General features: G+C 39.5%; 2 protein-coding genes across 6 annotated transcripts in view; both read left to right on the top strand.

Moving 5' to 3' along the window:
• The window catches only part of lyst (lysosomal trafficking regulator), a 166,916-nt gene extending 154,538 nt beyond the window's left edge, over positions 1-12,378 (top strand). For 4 of the 5 annotated variants that reach the window (XM_017722809.2, XM_017722807.2, XM_017722808.2 and 1 more), the window contains 10 exons: positions 139-356; positions 1,205-1,435; positions 2,949-3,138; positions 3,874-4,010; positions 4,710-4,808; positions 5,302-5,441; positions 6,212-6,309; positions 7,358-7,514; positions 7,859-7,930; positions 10,385-10,523. In XM_017722809.2, coding sequence (XP_017578298.1) covers positions 139-356; positions 1,205-1,435; positions 2,949-3,138; positions 3,874-4,010; positions 4,710-4,808; positions 5,302-5,441; positions 6,212-6,309; positions 7,358-7,514; positions 7,859-7,930; positions 10,385-10,523 — 1,481 coding nt within the window. Of the gene's footprint in view, positions 1-138; positions 357-1,204; positions 1,436-2,948; positions 3,139-3,873; positions 4,011-4,709; positions 4,809-5,301; positions 5,442-6,211; positions 6,310-7,357; positions 7,515-7,858; positions 7,931-10,384 lie in introns of all 5 variants that reach the window. The other variant, XM_017722806.2, reaches the window with a different exon arrangement.
• A 5,088-nt stretch (positions 12,379-17,466) lies between these two features.
• LOC108442655 (guanine nucleotide-binding protein G(I)/G(S)/G(O) subunit gamma-4) overlaps positions 17,467-21,828 on the top strand; it is a 46,977-nt gene continuing 42,615 nt past the window's right edge. The window contains exon 1 of the mRNA XM_017722805.2: positions 17,467-17,907. The gene's annotated coding sequence lies outside the window, so the exon portion shown is untranslated. The remainder of the gene's footprint in view (positions 17,908-21,828) is intronic.

The following is a 21,828-nucleotide window of genomic DNA, read 5'->3' on the forward strand; positions in this document are numbered from 1 at the left end:
AACCCTGAGTAGATGATTTAATAATAATTAGATAGTTTGTTTCTATCTTGCATTATAAAATCTTTACTTTTATGACCTTTTTGAAAGCATTCAGCATACTCAATACAATTTTAAAAAATGTTATACACGTTTTTCCAGGTTTTGACTTTGGGGTTCGTCAGAATAGTGAAAGGGTGAACCATGTCAATCTGCCTCCCTGGGCCAGGAACGACCCCCGGCTCTTCGTTCTTATCCACAGGCAGGCTCTGGAATCAGACCAGGTGTCACAGACACTCTGCCAGTGGATCGATCTGGTCTTTGGCCTCAAGCAGAAGGGCAAGGCTGCCATCCAGGCTATCAATGTTTTCCATCCAGCGGTTCGTATTCTTTTACCTCACTAATTTCCTTTCATTAAAAATTAAGACCACGAAATCTGGCACCTTTTTCACCTTTGAGAAATTGACATTCACACTTTTTCAGCTACTTATAGTCCTAGGTATTTGGCAGTCTTATCACCTACATGTTAAAGATGTTGACCAGCAATACTATTGTTGGTCAATACATCTTTACTGGCAAGCAATTTAGCATTGTTAATGCATAAATGAAGTTCGCAGTACACATATGCAAGTTTTTTTTATGCTTATTAAAAACATTAGAAACAATACAAAATACAACATTCATTCTGTATTGTTCTGGCTAAGCCCATAATCAGAAGAACACATGGACTGTATTTCAACTTGTAGTCCTACTGAAGCAACGATAATATGTAGACTAGGCAAGTTGACTTTTATGAGCTATGTCCAAATGTTGAGTTGTTGATTAAATAAAATCTTTAACAACTGGTAAGTCATGTTTAAAGTAATGTGATGGCTAAGAAAAACATCTGATTGTTATTCATAACCAGACAACATAGATCTAGACGACAAATGTTCTCCAGTTCTCTGACATGACATGATGTGATATTCAGTCCGAGTGGATGAACAAGCATCAGACCGTTCACTACTAGTTTAAAGCAGGCTACTGATCAATTATGTAACCAAGCATTATTGGAATAATTGCTAGTAGAATGTTTAAAAGTTTATGTTTGGTAGATAGGCATATTTCATAGGCAATTATTAAAAATTAATATTGTGCATATTTATTCTACATTTTTTGCTGCATATGAAGCTTAAAAGTGTATTTGCTCTTCATCATTGTGGTAAACCATATGCTTTGTCTTTATTAGACGTATTTTGGCATGGATGTGTCTGCGGTGGAAGACCCAGTGCAACGGCGCGCCTTGGAGACTATGATCAAGACGTATGGCCAGACACCAAGGCAGCTGTTTAATGCTATCCACATCAGCCGGGCTGGTCCAAAACTCATGATGGAGGGAGAACTGCCTGCAGCTATGGGCCTCCTGGTGCAGCTGGCCTTCAGAGAGAGTCGTGAACATACCAAAGACATTGTCTTCCCGGTGAGACCTAATAATCTTATTACTGTCCTCAGATAAAAGTCAATGTAAAAATTCCTGTGAAGATGTAAAATGAGAAGGTTTACTCACTGGTTAATAATGGTCAGTGCGGTACCTGGGAATTGGGGGGAAAAAATTAACCAGATTAAATCTTTGGAGAAAAGAAAGTACCTTGAGACCACAAACTACTTAAGTGTGGGTGATAGACTATAAAAGCCACTATAAAAGTGAATGTCAGTATGGTGTTGATATGGATTTTACCAAACAATAGTTAATGTGAAAAGCTCCAACACTGAGAACCACAAACAGCCACATCCCCGAGGCAAATTAAACATCAGCTTGAACATCTTAAATAAGTATTGTGAATTCAGCATAAAGCATTTTAAACCCTACGCCTTAACTGCAAACTGCTTTACCTTGTGCAACATGCTGTGTTAATTATTGCAGCATTTTGGCCATGCACAACAAGCAGTATCAATAGCAATCATTTTTTTTGGTGCTTCCCATGTTTTAAATGGCACTAAAAGAAAGTACAAAATACAAGCAGCGTGTTTTTCAGAGGATACTGATGCAAAAATAAAAGCTTTGCCAGCCTCACCACAGCAATAGTTTCCTTTTTACTTCTTGCACACTTTTTAAAACAGATATATTACATGTTGTCTGTGTCAAGGAAGGACGTGTATGAGCTTATATAAGAACAGAATCTATGCACACTCAAAAGCAGAAAGGTGCAAACAATTCTGCCATTTAAGAACATAATGAATCTGACAGACTTTTTCATAGGATCTTTCTCAAGAACAAATTTTAGGAAATAAGATATTGGTAAATAAGTTCTTTGGAGTAAAATATTTTTAGTCTCACTGATGGATGGTGTTATCTTAAGATAGGTGAGACACAACAATTTAACTGACAAGGACTAATACTTTATGAGGGAGTTATTGGGAATGATTTATAAGGGTGGCAGAGTATTGCGGCAAATTTCATGAAGTGTTTGTGGTTCCACTTTATTTGAATAGTCTGCTATATATTTAATAATCCTTAGATTCTTAACAGACAATTGTAAATCTTTCAGTTAAATTGAATGCAAATCAGATACTGTAGCATATTTTCTTACTGTGACTTATTGGGTGGGTATCAGGGAGGACCTCTAAGCTAGCTGAATGTTTTTAGCTTGATGATAGTTAGCGATGGTCAGAGGTGAAGGTGACATTATGCTGCACTCAAGGGAAAAAATATGCTGTGTGTGCGCACTGCTGCAAGTTGTCCTGTGAAGCCTGTAAATAAGTTATTGAAAAGTCAGAGGCATTAAGTCAGATTTTACTTTTTTTTTTTTTTTTTTTGTATGACCATGTCATACGTCTTTATATGTCAACATCACACACACATGCTCAATTTCGATAAATAGTTTCAAACTGCAATTTGTAATTTGATGTCTAAAGATCAGATGTACCTCTTTTTCTTCTGGTCGTTCTTGTGTACTATTGTCAGTACCGCTTTGCCTTTTCTTTTTGCCTAGAGTCCTCTACCATGGATCAAGGGACTGAAATGGGGAGAATATGTGGGCTCACCCAGTGCTCCTGACCCAGTCGTGTGTTTCAGTCAGCCCCATGGAGAGTGCTTTGGCTCCCTGCTGGCTCTGCCCACCCGTGCCATCTGCGGCCTCTCCCGCAAATTCTGCCTCATGATGATCTACAGCAAGGAGCAAGGTGGGGAACTATGCACACACACGCGCACACACACACACACACATACGCAAGGATGCTTTAGTTACTGGAGACACTCTCTGAGTCTTTCTGTTTTAAATTGAGCTACATTTTACAAAACTACATGCGAATACGCTGTCAGATGAATGGTTTTCAGAATGGCGCTGATCTGGTGCTGATGACTGAGTGTCTCATGTAACAAAAGCCTTAAACTGACGATGTAAAATTCTTTCATTTTGGTGCACTTAGCAAGCAAGCTAAGCAGCAGCTGTAGACTGAAGAATACAAAACTTGATACAGTTCCTCTGTTTCAAGTATGTTTATGTAAATTATTACATAAAACAGAGGGAGAATATCATGCTGTTTCTTTTTTATTTATTAAATTATAACTGGTCCAAGATCACATCATAATTCAAATAATGAATGATGTATGCAGGCATGTGCTGAGATAGACCCCAAAGGGGCTTAAGAGCCCCTTTGTCCTCAGACTGCACATGCCTTTTTGGTTGGCATGTAATAGCTGTCTTTTATCATATGGCCATTTTTAAGATCTGTTTTAGTGAAATGAGGCTCCGCTTCACTATAGGAAAAGATCTTGTGCATCGACTCGTGCTTCTTGTTCAGTACCTGGTGACTGTTGAGAACTTTCTTCAGTATCTTCAGAATCATTCATTTTCTCAAATGGGTGTGGATGTGTGTTCTCTTCTTCGGTAGTGATAAATACTCACTGTTTTACAGGTGTCAGGAGTATGCACAGTACAGATATTCAATGGTCAGCCATTCTGAGCTGGGGCTACACTGACAACATGCTGCGACTCAAGAGCAAGCAGAGTGAACCTCCCATAAACTTCATTCAGTGCTCTCCACTACACCAGGTTGGACCAAGTCATAAGAAGAAAAGTTCACAAGCAAAAAGGAGAGATGTAGCAAACATAGCCATTTTTTTCTTATCTATAGCTATTGATGTTCCTTTAATCCTATGCAGAGCATTGTGCTTTGCTCATAGAAGGATGCCTCATTTTGTACAGAGGAACAATGGGGGGCAGTACTTGCTGGAATAGTCATAAAAAATACCAACAAATCTTAATGTAAACTGGTTAGTCTTAGCTGAAACAAAATAATGTTAGCTTAAAGCTGCACTATGTAAGATTTTTTTAATTGAAGGAAGTAACATTATTGACTCAGGCAAAGAAATCAGCTAACATATTGTACGCACAAGGGTGATCTTTGCCCTAGGAAAAGATAGAAAGCCACCTAGGGCCCTAATGAAAATTAGATACTACTGTACATATTCTTAAATGTTTACATAGAAAAAGCTATTTTACAAGTCAATTTTCAAATTAAATATTAGTATGAAATATAAAATGATACATTAGTTACCCCCCAATAATAAAAGTAGCAATGCAGGTGCTTTACTTGCTCCATTGTTCAGGCACCTTTAACCAAGTGTTAAAAGACAGTGGAAAGTCTTGTTTCATTAGTTATCAGTTTTCTTTCATTCTATTGCTTATTTATTTTAGTGTCTATTCCTGTGCTGCCATGCCTGCTTGTGTCCAATTCTCTCTGTCTCTCAGGTGACTAGTTGTGCATGGGTGCCTGACGGTTGTCAGCTGTTTACAGGCAGTAAGTGTGGAGTCATTACTGCCTACAGCACACGCTTCTCCACCACCATGGTAGGTTACCATGGTAACGAGACCCCCTTCCCTTTCTCCTCCACTAGACTGCTTCCACACCCACACATCCGCCCACATCCTTATTACCCCTTAAAGAGCGCTTCCAAACACACACACAGTTTGTAGTGGCCTTGTTTGTCACCTCTCTGTTGCCCTAGAAACACATTTCCTAAAGCCCACAGGTATGTTGGTGTCTGAGAGTCAGACAGGAGAGGGGGTTACACAAGCCTTCAGCCACTCATAATCTCTATGTCTTTATTGTAAACACCCTTTCTCTCACCACATATCTGTTGTCTGTCTCTTTATTGAGTGATAAGCAGTGGCTGTTTCTTTATGGTTGTTGGATTAACTAAACCCAGTGACTATTTAAATGTTCTCATTCATGGTCTCATGTTCAAACAAAACCTTCGAAAGAAGTGATGACTGAAGTTATCACTGGATCAAGAAAGTTTTTAGTAGTAAGCATCATTCTTTTTTTTTTCTCTTTTTCTAGTCCTCTGAGATGGATGTGGAATCTCAGGTTCACTTGTATGGCCACACAGATGAGGTCACAGGCCTGTTTGTCTGCAAACCATATAGCATTCTGATCAGTGTTAGCCGAGATGGAACCTGTGTCATCTGGGATCTCAATAGGTGTGTACTTAAACTTTTTATACTAGATATAGATTTTACATGTGTAGAAAACATATGGGGCATTTATGTCTGTTAGATATGGTTATCCCTACTAAGGTCACGCCAAGCCTAAATCTGTGCTGATGCATATAAAGTGAGCTTTAGTCATAAACACGGTATGTTCTAAAGTGTGTGTAATAATTGTATCCACAGAGGGCTGGTGTGGTTATAGCTTTTTATTCCAAATAAGCAAAAGCACACCTGAACACACCTGTTTAATCGGTTAGTCTTCTTCTTCAAAGACTTGATTAGTTATAAGGTGAGCTCTTGTTTGGTCGGCATGAAAATCTGCAGCCACACCAGCTCTTTGCAATAAGATTGGTGACATATTGGTGTTCTTAAGCGTCCAAATGCCCCTTCTAATTAGTGAGTTCATGACATGGGCAATGACAAAGCTTGTATAATCTCCATAGAAAAGCAGTGACCAATAGAATGGGATGCTCTGGAGCAGCTGCACATGAGCACAAAATCACTGTGTTCTCTGGAGTGAAGGAGCTCCTTCAAATACCTTTAGCATGAGTTGTAGCCACATTTATGATTCAGTACTAATCATCCATCATCAGTACATCATCAGTAACAAACAGCAAATGAGTGGGCATCTACAAACTACAAACCTTTGTAGGCTGAACAATTTGTGCACTACTTTGATGTCTTTTTTTGTGACTCTCTAATGTTCTAGCACTACTGTCAGCACTGAACCATGTCAAATAATTAAAGAGTTCTCCTGTTAGGTTGTGCTATGTGCAAAGTCTCACTGGTCACAAAAGCCCTGTGAATGCAGTGTCAGCGAGCGAGCCCACCGGAGACATTGCTACTGTGTGCGACTCAGGTGAGTTACAGGGTTTCTAGTACTGAGAATATGTTAAACAAAGTATAAACAACAGATTTGATTGGCTGGTGATGGTTTATCAAGTTACAGGGTAACAGTGAAGGTAAAATGTTTATTTATTGATTTGTTAAATGCAAACCATAACAAGATAGCAATATTGGCACACATAAACATAACTGAACTTTTAAACGTTGTGTGATATGTCCTATGATATACCACTTTTATTGTAGCTAGCATATAAGATGGTTCTAAACATGCAGCTGCGCTGGTTAACATGATCTGTGCTACAGATGGATAATATGCTTGTACAAAAAGTCTTCATGACATTCTTGCGCTACAACATCAGATTTCAGCTTAAAAAAAAACAACTTTTGGAAAACACAAGTAAACCTCTGGAAAAACACAAATAACATGTCTCAGCTTTCATTGGTCAGGCCAAACAAGTAATTTGAAATGCATTGGTACCATATGGTTGATTACCGTATGGTTGATTACAATTTCTCTGTAGTTAGAAATAAAAACCCATTGACTAAGATGTTTTTATAATGGAAGCCAATTGGCAGTTGCTTCAGTGCTTTCTCTTATAGGTAGGCCTGTCACAATATTACATAATTTAATGATAGCAATTATTCTCTATAGTTGTTAGCTTTCACAATCACACAATGTGAATTGTGCATGTTTTCATCAGTTGGGTCAATGCAAATACATGTAACACAAAGAAAGCACAGAACACACTGAGATCATGAGTGCATCATGAGTCTTATAAAAATAACAAAAGCTCCAATTTCCAACTGGCATTGTCGCACTTAGTGGACAGCAGTGAGTAATGATTTTTATTTGAACTCAAGCTGTGCCTGTCGTAAATTTGGAGCTTCTAAGTATGAACGGGAAGAAAGATAGATAATTAACCAAGTTAGGCTCAGTCTTTAGTAGTATATTACAATGGGGAAAAAAAGACATTTACATTGTTAAGCAATAGTAATAGTTTACAGCTGTAAACTCTTGCACACAGTTTTATATCATCATCCTGCTGTTGTCCCACTTGCAGTGGGTGGAGGCAGTGACCTGCGACTGTGGACGGTGAATGGCGATCTAATTGGTCATGTACACTGTCGAGAGATCATCTGCTCAGTAGCTTTCTCCAATCAGCCAGAGGGGGTGTCGGTTAATGTGATTGCAGGTGGGCTAGAGAATGGCGTTGTGAGGTAAGCGGCCATACACTACTTTACCCTATACTGTGCTGTGTGAACTGATTTAGAATATGGAATTCTTTCTTCCATATAAAGATCATGGGCCTTTTGCATTTTCATGCGATTTCTTTCCAGTCTTCTTTTGATTTGATACTTCTTATGGAGTAATCTGTTTCTTCACTATCGTGTCCTACACTATATTGATATAGTGTTTTAGCCTTTTATCTGTATGTGTTCTGAATGTCGATTCAGTGTCAGCCTTTTACCTCTTGCCTTTTTAATTTTTGCCTTTTTATTTCTATTTCTTTCTTTCATATTCACTCCCTCCCCCTCTGTTACCCTCCCACACATACACTTAGGCTATGGAGCACATGGGACCTGAAGCCAGTGAGAGAAGTAACCTTCCCCAAGTCCAACAAGCCAATAATAAGGTACTGCTTGCTTGTATATTGTTGCTGCATGTCAGAGTTTCTCTTGATGTATTAATTCTGCGACAGGTTAAGAGCAGGAGTCTCTAATTAAAATTTAAAAAGGTCTAAATAGAGAAAATATCTTCAAGCAAAGGTCCAGAACATCATAATGTCTAAGTTGCATTATGATTCAAAGCCATATACTGTAAACTGAAGTAGCCTAGTAGTTATATTGACATCTTATGTAGTTAATGTCAAATCAAATAAAGTATAATTCAGTGATGTTTCAACAACATATATTGTCACTTTTCTCTTTTTAGAGAACGCCATGTGAAATCACTTCCCTCTGATTCACTTTTTTCTCCGAATGCCGTTTCTTGCCTCGTCCCTTCCCTGTGTTTGCGTCACTCACTCGAGTCTGTGTTCATCATAATGCACAGATCTGATTGGATGAGGAGTAGTGTGATAATTACATTGCATGCGATTGGTCTATGAGTCTCCCGGGCTGCTGAAACAGTACCATAAAGGCTAGAAAAGTAAAGACATTAAAAATATGACCACCCCGTTGAAACTATATAGTTTTCCATAATTTATCGGTTATAGGTCCAGGTCCGCAGAGGACAGCTTTTGAGTGCGGGCTCAGACTGTGGTCCGTCTATTAGTGACCTCTGGTTTAGAGTATAAAGGGAGTCCCGACAAATCTCTGCACACAAAGGGCAAGGACAAAAAGCCAGGGTCTCTTGTAGTATGTGGGTGTGTTAATGCCCATGACGTGGATAACTTGCAGGTCTGTGAAGGGACCATTAATGCTGAAAGAAATATTTGATGCCTTCTGGATTATGTCTTTATCAGGGACATGAATGTTTGTATCAAATCAAATTTATTTGTATATTGCTTTTTACAACTGATGTCACAAAACTGCTTCACAGAATTCCAGTAAAGACAAAGTTTTGATATGAAATGTAAATCCCCCAGGTAAGAAGACAGTGGCAAGGAAAAACTCCCTCAGAGCTAAGGAAGAAACCTTGGGAGGAACCAAGGCTAACAAGGGGGGACCTATCCTCCTCTGGTCAAACTACCTACAAAGTTATTGTGGCGAGCACGGGGTTTCTCGGGATTGGTCGCGTAGCGGCCCTCCAGTCAGAGTAGGAGGGGCCATGCAAATTGATTAGTACATCTAGCTCCACTGAGTCTGATGGAGTGGAACTGGGGTTGATAGTTTTATTTTTCTAGGTTTTCTATAAATTGTAGGGCAGTAAATGGTTTTATTGAGCGCTTTGTAGAATAGCGAGGGGACTTACATATATTATGGCTAAGACGTAGCTCATATGAAATTAGGTAATGGTCGGAGATTGCTGAGGTTTCCCGGTAGGATATTAAGCCTGTCTATGTGTCAAAACTAAATCTAAAGTGTGACTACAGTAGTGTGTAGGTCCTGTTACAATTTGGGTAATACCAACAGAGTCTAGGATTGAAGTAAATGCCTTTTTAGTGGGTCATCTGCCTTCTCAAAATGGATATTAAAATCTCCTACAATTCTTACTTTATCATTGCACACAGCTAGGTTTGCAGCGAAATCACTAAATTCTTTAAAAATATTTTTTTTTTACTTTTTCTGACTGATATCTAGGGTATTTTGGTGGATTACACATATTCCACCTCCTTTGCCTGATAATATTGGGCTGTGTACATAACTATAGCCTACAGGGGTGGCTTCATTTAGTGCTGAATATTCATCTCGTCTAAGCCATGTTTCAGTGAGACAGAATTTATTAGTGAGACAGAATTTATTCAGAAAACGTAGAATTTATATACAATATAATAATTCTAAACAATATAATTACAATTTCATTTACGATGACTGCTTTTGAGTTTAGTGATCTTACATTGAGTAATCCAAACTGTAGATCTGAGGTGTTGCTGCTATCATCTGAATATAAATTAATACTGATTAGGTTGTTGAAACAGACTCATTTGAGTTTTTCTACATTTTGATTTAATTCGGGGCAAAAACACAGTCTCAAGGCCCTGTATTGTTGCATAGCTAAAGACTTGCTTAACAGCAGAAAGGCAAAAAAAATCAAATGATGTGTTGTTAAAAAGGAAAGGTGATGCAATACATTTGTCCACTCCTGTCCTAGCTTTTTATAACATGTTGCAGGCATCAGATTTGGATGATCGCATATTTCTGAAGTAAACAATAAAGTTAAAACATCACATTTCAATTTATTAGAGGTGAAACATAATTTACAAGTCACTAATTACTGGCGACCTGTCCAGGGTGTATCCTGCCTTCCGCCCACTGACTGCTGGGATAAGTTCCAGCACCCCCCCGCGACCCTGACGGAGAAGTGGCTTAGAAAATAGATGGACTAATTTCTGTTTTTATTGGCATTTCACATACTGTCCTAAAATTTTTTGGAACTGAGGTTTGTAATTCTATGTGACTAATTTTGCTGCTTTACTTTTTTTCAGTCTTACGTTTTCGTGTGATGGCCACCACCTCTATACGGCTAATAACGAGGGTACAGTGATTGCGTGGTGTCGGCGGGACCAGCAGCGGATGAAGCTGCCTATGTTCTACTCCTTCCTGAGCAACTATGCTGCAGGCTGAGACTGCTAGGCCATTTGTTCATGTCCTCCCATCAGTCTTTCACTGGATAAACAGACTCCTCCCACCTCCAAATAAACCCCACTGCCTCAGGAAGTTGAGGGGCCTGCATGCACCAGAACCTGCCCCCTGACCATGATGCTTCACCACTCCGAGGCATGAGACCACACCCCTCAGCGAGCATACTGTGTGCTAAAAGCTAATGCACTATTTAAAAAAAGTATTATGTATATATTTATATTTTAAATTTAAATTATACTGTACTTGGGAAGAAGGAGGTGTATTCACGTTTGACTGAAGTGATTAAGGCTTTTTACCACTGGTTATGTACTTTCATGTTTTTGTCTACTCTTCCTCATTTGTTTAGTTTTTTGCTTTGTATCTTTTCATATTGCTATTTGTTTTGCAGTGTTTAGTCTTTCCTTCACGTTATAATGTTTTGTGTTTTTTGCCAGTGTTTGACTTTGGAAGCTGCTGTAGTGGTTTGACAGAATCACTCTCTCTTTTTGGTGGCTTCTGTGTTCCTGCTCAACCTCAGAATTGAAAGTATCTTTAGAAGTTAGAAATTGTCTAAACACTAAAGCAGGTGTCTTCACAAACTACACCAGCAGCCTCTGCAGAGTTATTAGGTAAATCTCTTCATTTAAATCTCATCTAAAGGTTTAGAGCTCATTATTTGCTGTGGCACACTGGATCCCCTACCAGCACCATACACTTCTGTGTGGAAATGGATGTGAGTTTGTATGGCAATGCATGTATTACTCAATGCCTGGTTCATTCCATCTTAAGTGTATGATTTGTTTTTCTTTCTGTTAAATGATAGCTATAATATACACACACACATGCTATCTATGCCTGTTGCTGCATTATTCAGAAACATGACCCAAATGATGAGCATGAACTTGTGTAATAACTCTACATGATCTTATTCAAATGGGTTGACAGCCAGTCCATCCTCAGTGTTGGTGTGTGCCAGCTTTTTTAATCTTATTTAATTCATCATCACAGTATAGTTTGTGCATGTAATCTTCTATTCCTTTCCATTTAAAACATTATAAAATTATATCTCCAGGAAAAAGTCTTCAACCCAGATTAATCACAGGAGAACACTGGAAAGTCCATATAGCCTGCTTCTCTGTAAAGGTTTAGGTACACATTTATGACTGAAAATAGAGAGGTTACTTCAGGCTCCAGAAAAAGAATGGTTTTGATAAATGATATACACATAATACAAGGATGATCATTCAGAGATACATACAGAGCCTCTTTTTAGATGTGTAGCGGCATATGAAAATGGCATGTAACTCACATTTAGCAGGCTGAAAATTCACAGGGTGTCACCATTAGCAATCAGATTGCTTTTGATATTGATGATTCATATGACCAGTGTTTCACACCAATGACAGTGTGCAGTTTTTTGTTGTTTACAAGATGATTTCTTGTCATAGTTGTTGCAATGACATGACACATTTAGGTATGGAAATGAAGCATGTTTACCATTGTCCTGCACTGTTAGATGTTACTAAAATACTAGCTTGAAGCCATGAGGCTTGAGATCCAAAGGAAGCCCGAAACTCAAATTTAGACTTTCCAGAAAGAGTGCACTTTGAGGGTTGACAAAAGTTGATGTGTTTTCATGTGTGAAAATAACTTATGCATGCAGAGGGTTTTGAAAGTATTCATCAAAATCATGTTTTTCTTTGTCATGGCCAAATCATACAAAGGGAAATTTGTATGTTTCCTTCACTTTTATTTGCTACAATGTTCAATTTGATAACTACTAAGGTAAAGTGTACAACCCCAATTCCAATGAAGTTGGGACGTGGTGTAGAACATAAATAAAAACAGAATACAATGATTTGCAAATCCTTTTCAATCTATATTCAATTGAATACACTACAAAGACAAGATATTTAATGTTCAAACGGATAAACTTTATTGTTTTTTGCAAATATTCACTCATTTTGAATTTGATACCTGCAACACGTTCCAAAGAAGTTGGGACAGGGGCAACAAAAGACTGGGAAAGTTGAGGAATGCTCAAAAAACACCTGTTTGGAACATTCCACAGGTGAGCAGGTTAATTGGAAACAGGTGAGTGTCTTGATTGGGTATAAAGGGAGCATCCCTGAAAGGCTTAGTTGTTCACAAGCAAGGATGGGGCAAGGTTCACCACTTTGTGAACAACATTGTTGAGAAAATGTTTCTCAACGTGCAATTGCAAGGAATTTAGGGTTTTCATCATCTACCATCCATAATATCATCAAAAGATTCAGAGAATTTGGAGAAATCTCTGCAAGTAAGCAGCAAGGCAGAAAACCAACATTGAATGCCCATGACCTTCGATCCCTCAGGCTGCACTGCATTAAAAACCGACATCATTCTACATATAACGCATATTACCACATGGGCTTAGGAACACTTCAGAAAACCAATGTCAGTGAACACAGTTCGTCTCTCCATCTACAAATGCAAGTTAAAATTCTGCCATGCAAAGTGAAAGCCATATATCAACAACACCCAGAAACGCCGCCGGGTTCTCTGGGCCCAAGCTCATCTAAGATGGACTGACACAAAGTGGAAAAGTGCTGTGGTCTGACGAGTCCACATTTCAAATTGGTTTTGGAAATCATGGACGTCGTGTCCTCCGGGCCAAAGAGGAAAAGGACTGTCCGGATTGTTATCAGCGCAAAGTTCAAAAGCCAGCATCTTTGATGGTATTGGGGTTAGTGCCCATGGCATGGGTAACTTGCACATCTGTGAAGGCCCCATTAATGCTGAAAGGTACATACAAGTTTTGGAGCAACATCAAAGCAACGTCTTTTTCAGGGACGTCCCTGCTTATTTCAGCAAGAAAATGCCAAGCCACATTCTGCACGTGTTGCAACAGCGTGGCTTCGTAGTAAAAGAGTACGGGTACTAGAGTGGCCTGCCTGCAGTCCAGACCTGTCTCCCATTGAAAATGTGTGGCACATTATGAAGCGCAAAATACGACAACGGAGACCCCGGACTGTTGAGCAACTGAAGTTGTACATCAAGCAAGAATGAGAAAGAATTCCATCTACAAAGCTTCAACAATTAGTGTCCTCAGTTCCCAAAAGCTTATTGAGTGTTGTTAAAAGGAAAGGTGATGTAACACAGTGGTAAACATGCCCCTGTCCCAACTTCTTTGGAACATGTTGCAGGCATCAAATTCAAAATGAGTGAATATTTGCAAAAAACAATAAAGTTTATCCATTTGAACATTAAATATCTTGTCTTTGTAGTGTATTCAATTGAATATAGGTTGAAAAGGATTTGCAAATCATCGTATTCTGTTTTTATTTGTTTTACACAACGTCCCAACTTCATTGGAATTGCGGTTGTACAATAAAGGCATAGGTAGGTTTTCCAAAGTTAATATAATGAAAGGGGGGTGGGTGGCGGCTCATTATTTTAACTTTCGAAAATGTACCTATGCCTTTATTGTACACTTTACCTTAGTAGTTGTTAGAGATAACAAATAGTTTTTACAAAGCCCATGACTCCATTTGATTTTTGGTTAATTTCTTATTCGTATTCGCACTTATCACCCATGAATTTCCTTTAATGGTTTTGCAAAGCATATGAGGCCTGAGTTATGAAAGAAACTGATGTTACTCTGTGTTGTGGATATGTTCAAAAGGTGTTCCCTAAGATGCAGACAAAAGTTTAGGACGTGTGAACTTGATCAACAAAAAGTGGGTCATATTTTTGTTTCTTCACATGATTCTAGTTCAACTATTTCAGTTGATTGTTTGCCTCACTGTTGTAAACTACGATGGGTTGACATTTTGTTAACCAGTTCAGGCTTGAATTTGCCAGGAAAGTGTATAATTTTCCATTTTCTGTTTGTAGAAAGATCTGGATAAACATGTTTTTATTTTTATCTATCTATCTATCTATCTATCTATCTATCTATACACACACACACACTATATTGCCAAAAGTATTTGCACGTCTGCCTTCACATGCATATGAACTTGAGTGACATCCCATTCTTAATCCATAAGGTTTAATATGATGTCAGCCCACCCTTTGCAGCTATAACAGCTTCAACTCATCTGGGAAGGCTTTTCACAAGGTTTAGGAATGTGTTTATGGGAATTTTTGACCATTCTTCCAGAAGCACATTTTTGAGGTCAAGACACTGATGTTGGATGAGAAGGGATCAATGATACAATGTTTTGGATGGGTGTGTGAATACTTTTGGAAATAGTACTCACTATTGTGAAATTGTGTGTGTGTGTGTGTGTATTTATAATGTGTGTATATATATATATATATATATATATATATATATATATATATATATATACACACACACACACAGAGAGTATCTCATAATAGTGAGTACACCCCTCATGTTTCTGCAAATATTTTATTATATCTTTTCCTGTGAAAACACAATAGAAATGAAACTTGGATATAACCAAGTAGCCCGTGTACAGCTTGTATAGCAGTATAGATTTAATATCCTCTGAAAATCACTTAACACACAGATCATTAATGTCTAAAAAGCTGGCAACACATGTGAGTACACCTCACAGTGAACGTGTCCAAATTGTGCTCAAAGTGTCAATATTTTTGTGTGACCACCAATATTATCTAGCACTGCCTTGACCCTCTTGGGCATGGAATTTACCAGAGTTGCACAGGTTGCTACTGGAATCCTCTTCCACACTTCCATGATCACATCACAGTGCTGGAGGATGTTAGACACCTTGCACTCCTGCTCCTTCCGTAGGAGGATGCCCCACAGGTGCTCAGTTGGGTTTAGGTCTGGAGACATACTTGGCCGGTCCATCACCTTTACCTTCAGCAAGGCATTAGTCATCTTGGAGGTTTGTTTGGAGTGGTTAACATGTTGGAAAATGCCATGCGGCACAGTTTCCGAAGGGTGGGGATCATGCTATGCTTCAGAATGTCACAGGACATGTTGGAATTCATGTTTCCCTCAATGCACCACAGCTTCCCAGTGCCAGCAGCACTCTTGCAGCCCCAGATCATGATGCCACCACCAACATGCTTGACTGGAGGCAAAAGACAGTTGGTCTTGGTACTCCTCACCAGGGCGCTGCCACCCATGCTGGACAACATCTGAGCCAAACAAGTTTATCTTGGTCTCGTCCACATGGAACATGGTTACAGTAATCCATGTTCTTGGACTGCTTGTCTTCAGCAAACTTTTTGCAGGGTTTCTTGTGTGTCAGCTTCAGAAGAGGCTTCCTTCTGGGACGATGACCATGCAGACAGAGTTGATGCATTGTGTGGCATATGAAATGAGCACCGACAGGCACCTCCCAATTCTTCAACCTCTGCAGCCACGCTAGCAGCACTCATGCATCTATTTTTTGATGCCAACCTACGGACATGACACTAAACACATGGACTAAATGTGGCCACCATGCTATAGCTCAGTTTCAGGGTGTTGACAATCTTCTTATAGCCTAGGCCATCTTTGTGGGGAGAAACAATTCACATCCTCAGAGTTCCTTGCCATGAGGTGCCATGTTAAATATCCAGTGGCCAGTATCAGCAAATTGTACCCAAAACACCAAATTTAACAGCCCTGCTCCCCCATTCATGCCTGGAATCTTGTAACCAACAAGTTACATGACACCAGGGAGTGATGACACAATTTGTCACAGTCTCACTTGTGTTGCCAGCTTTTTAGACATTGATGGCTGTGTGTTGAGTTATTTTCAGAGGACAGTAAATCTACACTGCTATTCAAGCTGTACACTTTATTTTGTTATCAGTTTTATTTATATAGTGTTGTCCCATGAAAAGATACAATGAAATATTTGTAGAAATGTGAGGAGTGTACTCACTATTGTGAGATACTGTATGTATATATGAGCAAGAGAGAAAGAAAAAAAATTGTCTGCCACTACCTAGTGTGATTTCTTCCTTTCACAGGCTTGTTTAGGACATGAATTAAATTTAGTCTTGGCCTTTACTGCAAAAGCAGTTGTTTTACTGTTAAAAATCACACCTTAATCTTTATTCCACCACACTCATTCTCCAGTGCACCAGCTATCACACTATATCTATCCTGCAGTGCACCAGCCTTCATCACCTCACACTTATCCAGTGCACAAATCTTTGTCATATCCTACATATCCCTCATTGCACAAGTCTTCATCACACCATATTGTTCATCACACTTATCTTCCTGTACACCAGTCTTCATTACACCATACTCCTCCTCCAGTGCACTAATTTTTGTTATATCCCACACATCCTCCATTACACCATACTTTTCCTCCAGCACACCATTCTCCTCCAATGCAAGTCTTAATCATATCATAGGCCTCATACAGTGCACCATTCTTCACACAATACTCATTTTCCCATACTCTAGTCATTCACACCATTCCCATGTACAACACACCTTCCAACACTTTAGTCTTCTTCACACCATACACATCCTCCAGTGCAACATTTTAAAAGTAAATTCAAAAACTGTTGTCCTCCCCTCTTTCAAAGCTAGAGACTGGGGGAAGTTATTAAACTGGTGTATATTCGCTATCCAGCAGTCATAAACCATAATGAGGGAAGGGAGTTTAGCGAAGACACGCACCAACATCTTCCAGAACCCCGGTCATTACCACACTACAACTACACTCATCCTCCAGCACGGTAGCAGTAGCCGGGAAAAGTTTTGCTGTTTCTTGTGAGGCAAAAATCTCCCAGTCGGCACATCCGCATATCTTCAGTAAAGCAAAGACACATTTTCTAGCAAAGGCGAGTAGTAGCGCAGACTGACGCTCAAGATGGATCTGCTGGGAAACCCAGTGATGTCAATGGTGATGTCAGATGGAGCAGGGGAACCCTTTCCAGGCTGCGCTGTAATACATGCGTATGAAGCAGCTGTGACCCCTTTTCTGTTTTCTTTTTTTACACCCAGCTAGAGGAGGTGGGGAAACAGCAGCCACTTCACGGACAGCGACTGTTCTCGCGTCTTTCTGCCCTTGCTGTGGAAGCCCGGCGGACGAACTCCTTTCTTAAAGGCGCCGCCGGACCCATGCTCCTTTTTCTTCGTCACGACGAGAGATTCCGCGCACACCTAGTACAAAGAGGGAGAGAGCCTCCAGTCTTCTTTTCATCGACACGAAATAAAAGGCCAACCTCTCATGGTGTCATCCGTCGACTGAGCGCCTCCTCGAATCGAACCGAACAGTGCGGGGACTTGGAGAGGAGCTAAATCAAGCCAAGCTGCTTCGAGTTCTGTTTTCTTTTCTCCACCTCCTTTTTCTCTCCCCCTTCTTCGTTTTCGATCCCAATTTGACGGAAGCCACTCGTAGGGTGGAGTCGACCCCGTTTTTTCAACTGCTGAGAGAGGCTCATCATTCCCACGTTTCAGGTAGGCACACGGAGCTTTTAAGACTACCGCAGTTGAGCCGTTAAAATTTGCAGCAAGACTACTATAAAAGACACCTCGTTTCAAAGGGCAATAAAATGTCAAGTTAGCTGTGAAAAACAACGGTTTTCCAGTTATAATATTTTTGTTTGCAGAGAGCGTTAACGTTTTGCAGAGAATCTGTTACTGGAGGATTGCATCTTCTGTTAGAAATCTCAAAACGAGGCTTTACCAACGGGCTCAGAGGTGTTGATATAGGCATAATGACTATGAACATAACCGTTCATGTCTTCTGGGTCGTTGCCTGTTAAATTGAAGTGTTGAGGCTAAGAAAAAGTCAATTTTCCGGTGAGGTTGTAACTCGCCTGCAAGATCCACTGTTGGTTTACGATAATAATGTCGTTTAGTGAATACGACTCACGTTTTATGAATTGCACATATTCCCCCATTTTCGATGCCCTTTGTTATATTCTAATATCGCAACATTAACCGCGGCACAGAGTTACATTTCCGCACTTGATGAAGTCCATTTAGGCTCAAAATGTGATGCAGACTATAGCAGTGCAAGCGTGTGTTCCAGTGGGCTGCACTCCATTTTGCCACTGGGATTCCCCTGCACTGATTAAGGATAAAGGAGCGTAGGCCGTAAATTAAAAGCTGCGCTGGAGTGCTATTTTTCAAGCACAAACACAACGAGCAATGCTTTCTTACTATGAACTGAACCTCGGAAACTCCTCTATCATGATCATTTCATAGGGAGAAAGTGCTTTGTCAAACACCTCCGTTCAATCCTATAGAATCTTTACGGTTTATTTTTTGGGTATGTTTTCCAGGACTAAAGTCAAGCTGAAATCGAAACTGACATTTTTTATACCTTATTAGATAAGTGACAGCTGGGGTCGGGTTCAAACCCAAAACTTTCAGTTTGGAAGGACACCTGTTATTTCCCTGACAATTCATATAAAAGACATTTTTGTTTTCTTGTTATCATTGATTGAAGTGTAAACATTTTTGTTTTGCCTGCCTCTAAAATGTCTTCTGCATTTTGATTAAATCACTGTGCACCAATGGATTTGGAAAAATAATATTAACCAACAATATTGTCTTTCCTCCACCACACCATCATTCATCATTAAGTGAAACACTCAGATAGACCAGGGACCCTTCCTAATGCATGTTACTGAAGAAAATGCATTATAATTGGAGTGCACAATGATATTAGAATCATGTTATCGGCAAAAAAAATTGGGCACACCCATATATATATATATATATATATATATATATATACTGCTCAAAAAAATAAAGGGAACACTTAAACAACACAATATAACTTTTCACAATCAAACTTCTGTGAAATCAAACTGTCCACTTATGAAGCAACACTGATTGATTAATCAATTTCCCATGCTGTTGTGTAAATGGAATAGTCCATCCATCCATCCATTTTCTAAGCCGCTTCTCCATCAGGGTGTAGTGTAGGTAATCATAAATTGCATTAATAGGATCAATTTAACACAGCTTCTAGCATAATTTTCCCATTTCACCTTAAATGGTGGAGCAGTCACTTTCTGTTTCCTGAAGCTGCACCATTTAAGGTGGAACGGGAAAATTCAAACAATATGCTGGCTGATGTACCATTTAAGGTAGAATGGGAAAATTCAAACATGAAGCTGATAAGAAGTGAACTTAAGGTTTGTGTAAGAAGGTGCTAAAGTTAATCTATAATGAATACCTACACAGATTATGGAATGCTATAACTTAACCTAGCTACAAAGCATTAACCATCACTGTACATAAATAACTACTACATAAAGTTCAGATCCCCTGAATAGACTATTAAATAAGCTTAATATAAAACCAGAGGAAAATATTTACATCAACAGGTTCTCTGCACTTCACCAATCACTTAGCCATGTCTACACATCAAACAAACATTATGCATCACACAAACATGAGCGTGGATTGCTGCGTTCCCTTCATTATGTAATCCTATCCCACTTTGAGGGAAATACATCCTTCTACTTTTTAAAATTAAAGAAACATTCTGGGTAAGGGATTTGAACTTTTAACTTTTCGTTTTTAGCCGTTGAGCTCCATTCACTCCCGTTCATTGAGTACTCACTTGCGGGCGCCCTCTGCAGTTCAGCAGTCCTGTTTTTGATATGACGGGTAAACAGTAAGTGGCCAGGCTCCTCGTAAACCGACTCTGGTATACATCTATGGTTGAAATGACAGGCTGTGCGGCCACCGCTCCAGCTGGCGACATGAAACATCCATGACACGCATTTCCATCTTGGCAACACATTTCTACTCTTCCCACGGCCCCAAATCAAAAAGAGGTCAAAACTGACAAGCAAACAAAAACGGGTAACGCAAAAGGGCAAAGTACCGCAATAAAAATGGAAGCATAAAACACAAAACGCACAGAAAAAAAGTGTTGCAAGAGATTTATTCTAAAAATATGTTGCAAGAGAAGAAAAGGTAGCAAAATTGATCATATCTGTTTGCTATTTCTTTTGCAACTTACTAGACCATGTTTTGTGTTGACCACAGTGTTAGGTTCTCATCACTACTAGAGACCCCAGTTTGACTCCATAGGCATGTAAAATATTTTCTAAAAATACAGCTGAATATGCTTCTTGAACACCACACCTAATCTGATTTCATTTAATTTACCTCTCTCTGGCCTCTCTATCCTCACTGACTACTGTAAAATTCTATACTCAATTTTTTTTTACAAAAGTCTGTTTATAACCGCCCCCCGCTTTTCTGCTTATGAGATGCGTGGTGGCGTTAGTTTACGGAAAACCTATAGTGCCAAAACGCCTTACAAGCAATCACCTGCACAAGTGAAAACATCACGCGTGCACACATAAAAAATGCAAGTGTGCAGGCGGTAACCAATTATGTGTGTACACGTTTTTGACATCGTACATTGTGGATAGTGCACTGCCTATTTCACACATGGTCAACACATCATTGTCAGATGACCAGAGCTCCTATATGAGCTATAGAAATTTACAAATATAGTTACAAACTGCAGACTTGATCTCTTTGGTTCCAAAAAGTTGAAGTATGAAAGCATTTTAGCAATGCTGTTTTTTTTGCTATGGATGCAATTTTGGTTTATATTAGACAAAAAAAAAAAAACACACAAAGGGTTTCTAATATTTTGAAAAAAAATTTTTTAATGTACTGTTGTGCTCAAGAAATACAGTTTTCAGCCTTCATTAATAGGCCATCTCAAACCAGCCATTAGGGGTCTACTTTGTGTACTTCTGGTGCCAGTCCCAAGCCCGGATAAATGGTGAGGGTTGCGACAGGAAGGGCATCCGGCGCAAAATTTGTGCCAAAACTATCATGCGGATCACAAATATGATTGCCATACCGGATCGGTTGAGGCCCGGGTTAACAACGACCGCCTCCGGTGCTGTTGACCAGCAGGGTGCCGGTGGAAATTGGACTGCTGTAGGTTGAAGACCATCAAAGAGGAGAGGAGGAAGGCGGGTTAGAAGGCAGCGAGAGAGAAGGAAAGGCAGGAGTGTGGAGGTTAGAGTAGGGACTCTGAACATAGGGACAATGACTGGTAAAGGCAGAGAGTTTGCAGACATGATGGAGAGAAGGAAGGTAGATATTCTGTGTGTCCAGGAGACCAGATGGAAAGGAAGCAAGGCCAGGAACATTGGAGGTGGATTCAAACTGTTCTATCATGGTGTAGAGAGGAAGAGAAATGGAGTAGGGATAATCCTAAAGGAACAGCTTGGGAAAAGTGTTCTGGATGTAAAAAGAGTGTCAGACAGGATCATGAGCCTGAAGTTGGAGGTTGATGGTGCAATTTTGAATGTGGTCAGTTCATATGCACCACAGGTTTATTGTCAGTTAGAGGAGAAAGAGGAATTTTGGAGTAAGATGGATGAAGTG

Source organism: Pygocentrus nattereri, chromosome 5 (genome assembly GCF_015220715.1).
Source record: "Pygocentrus nattereri isolate fPygNat1 chromosome 5, fPygNat1.pri, whole genome shotgun sequence".
Lineage (NCBI taxonomy): Eukaryota > Metazoa > Chordata > Actinopteri > Characiformes > Serrasalmidae > Pygocentrus > Pygocentrus nattereri.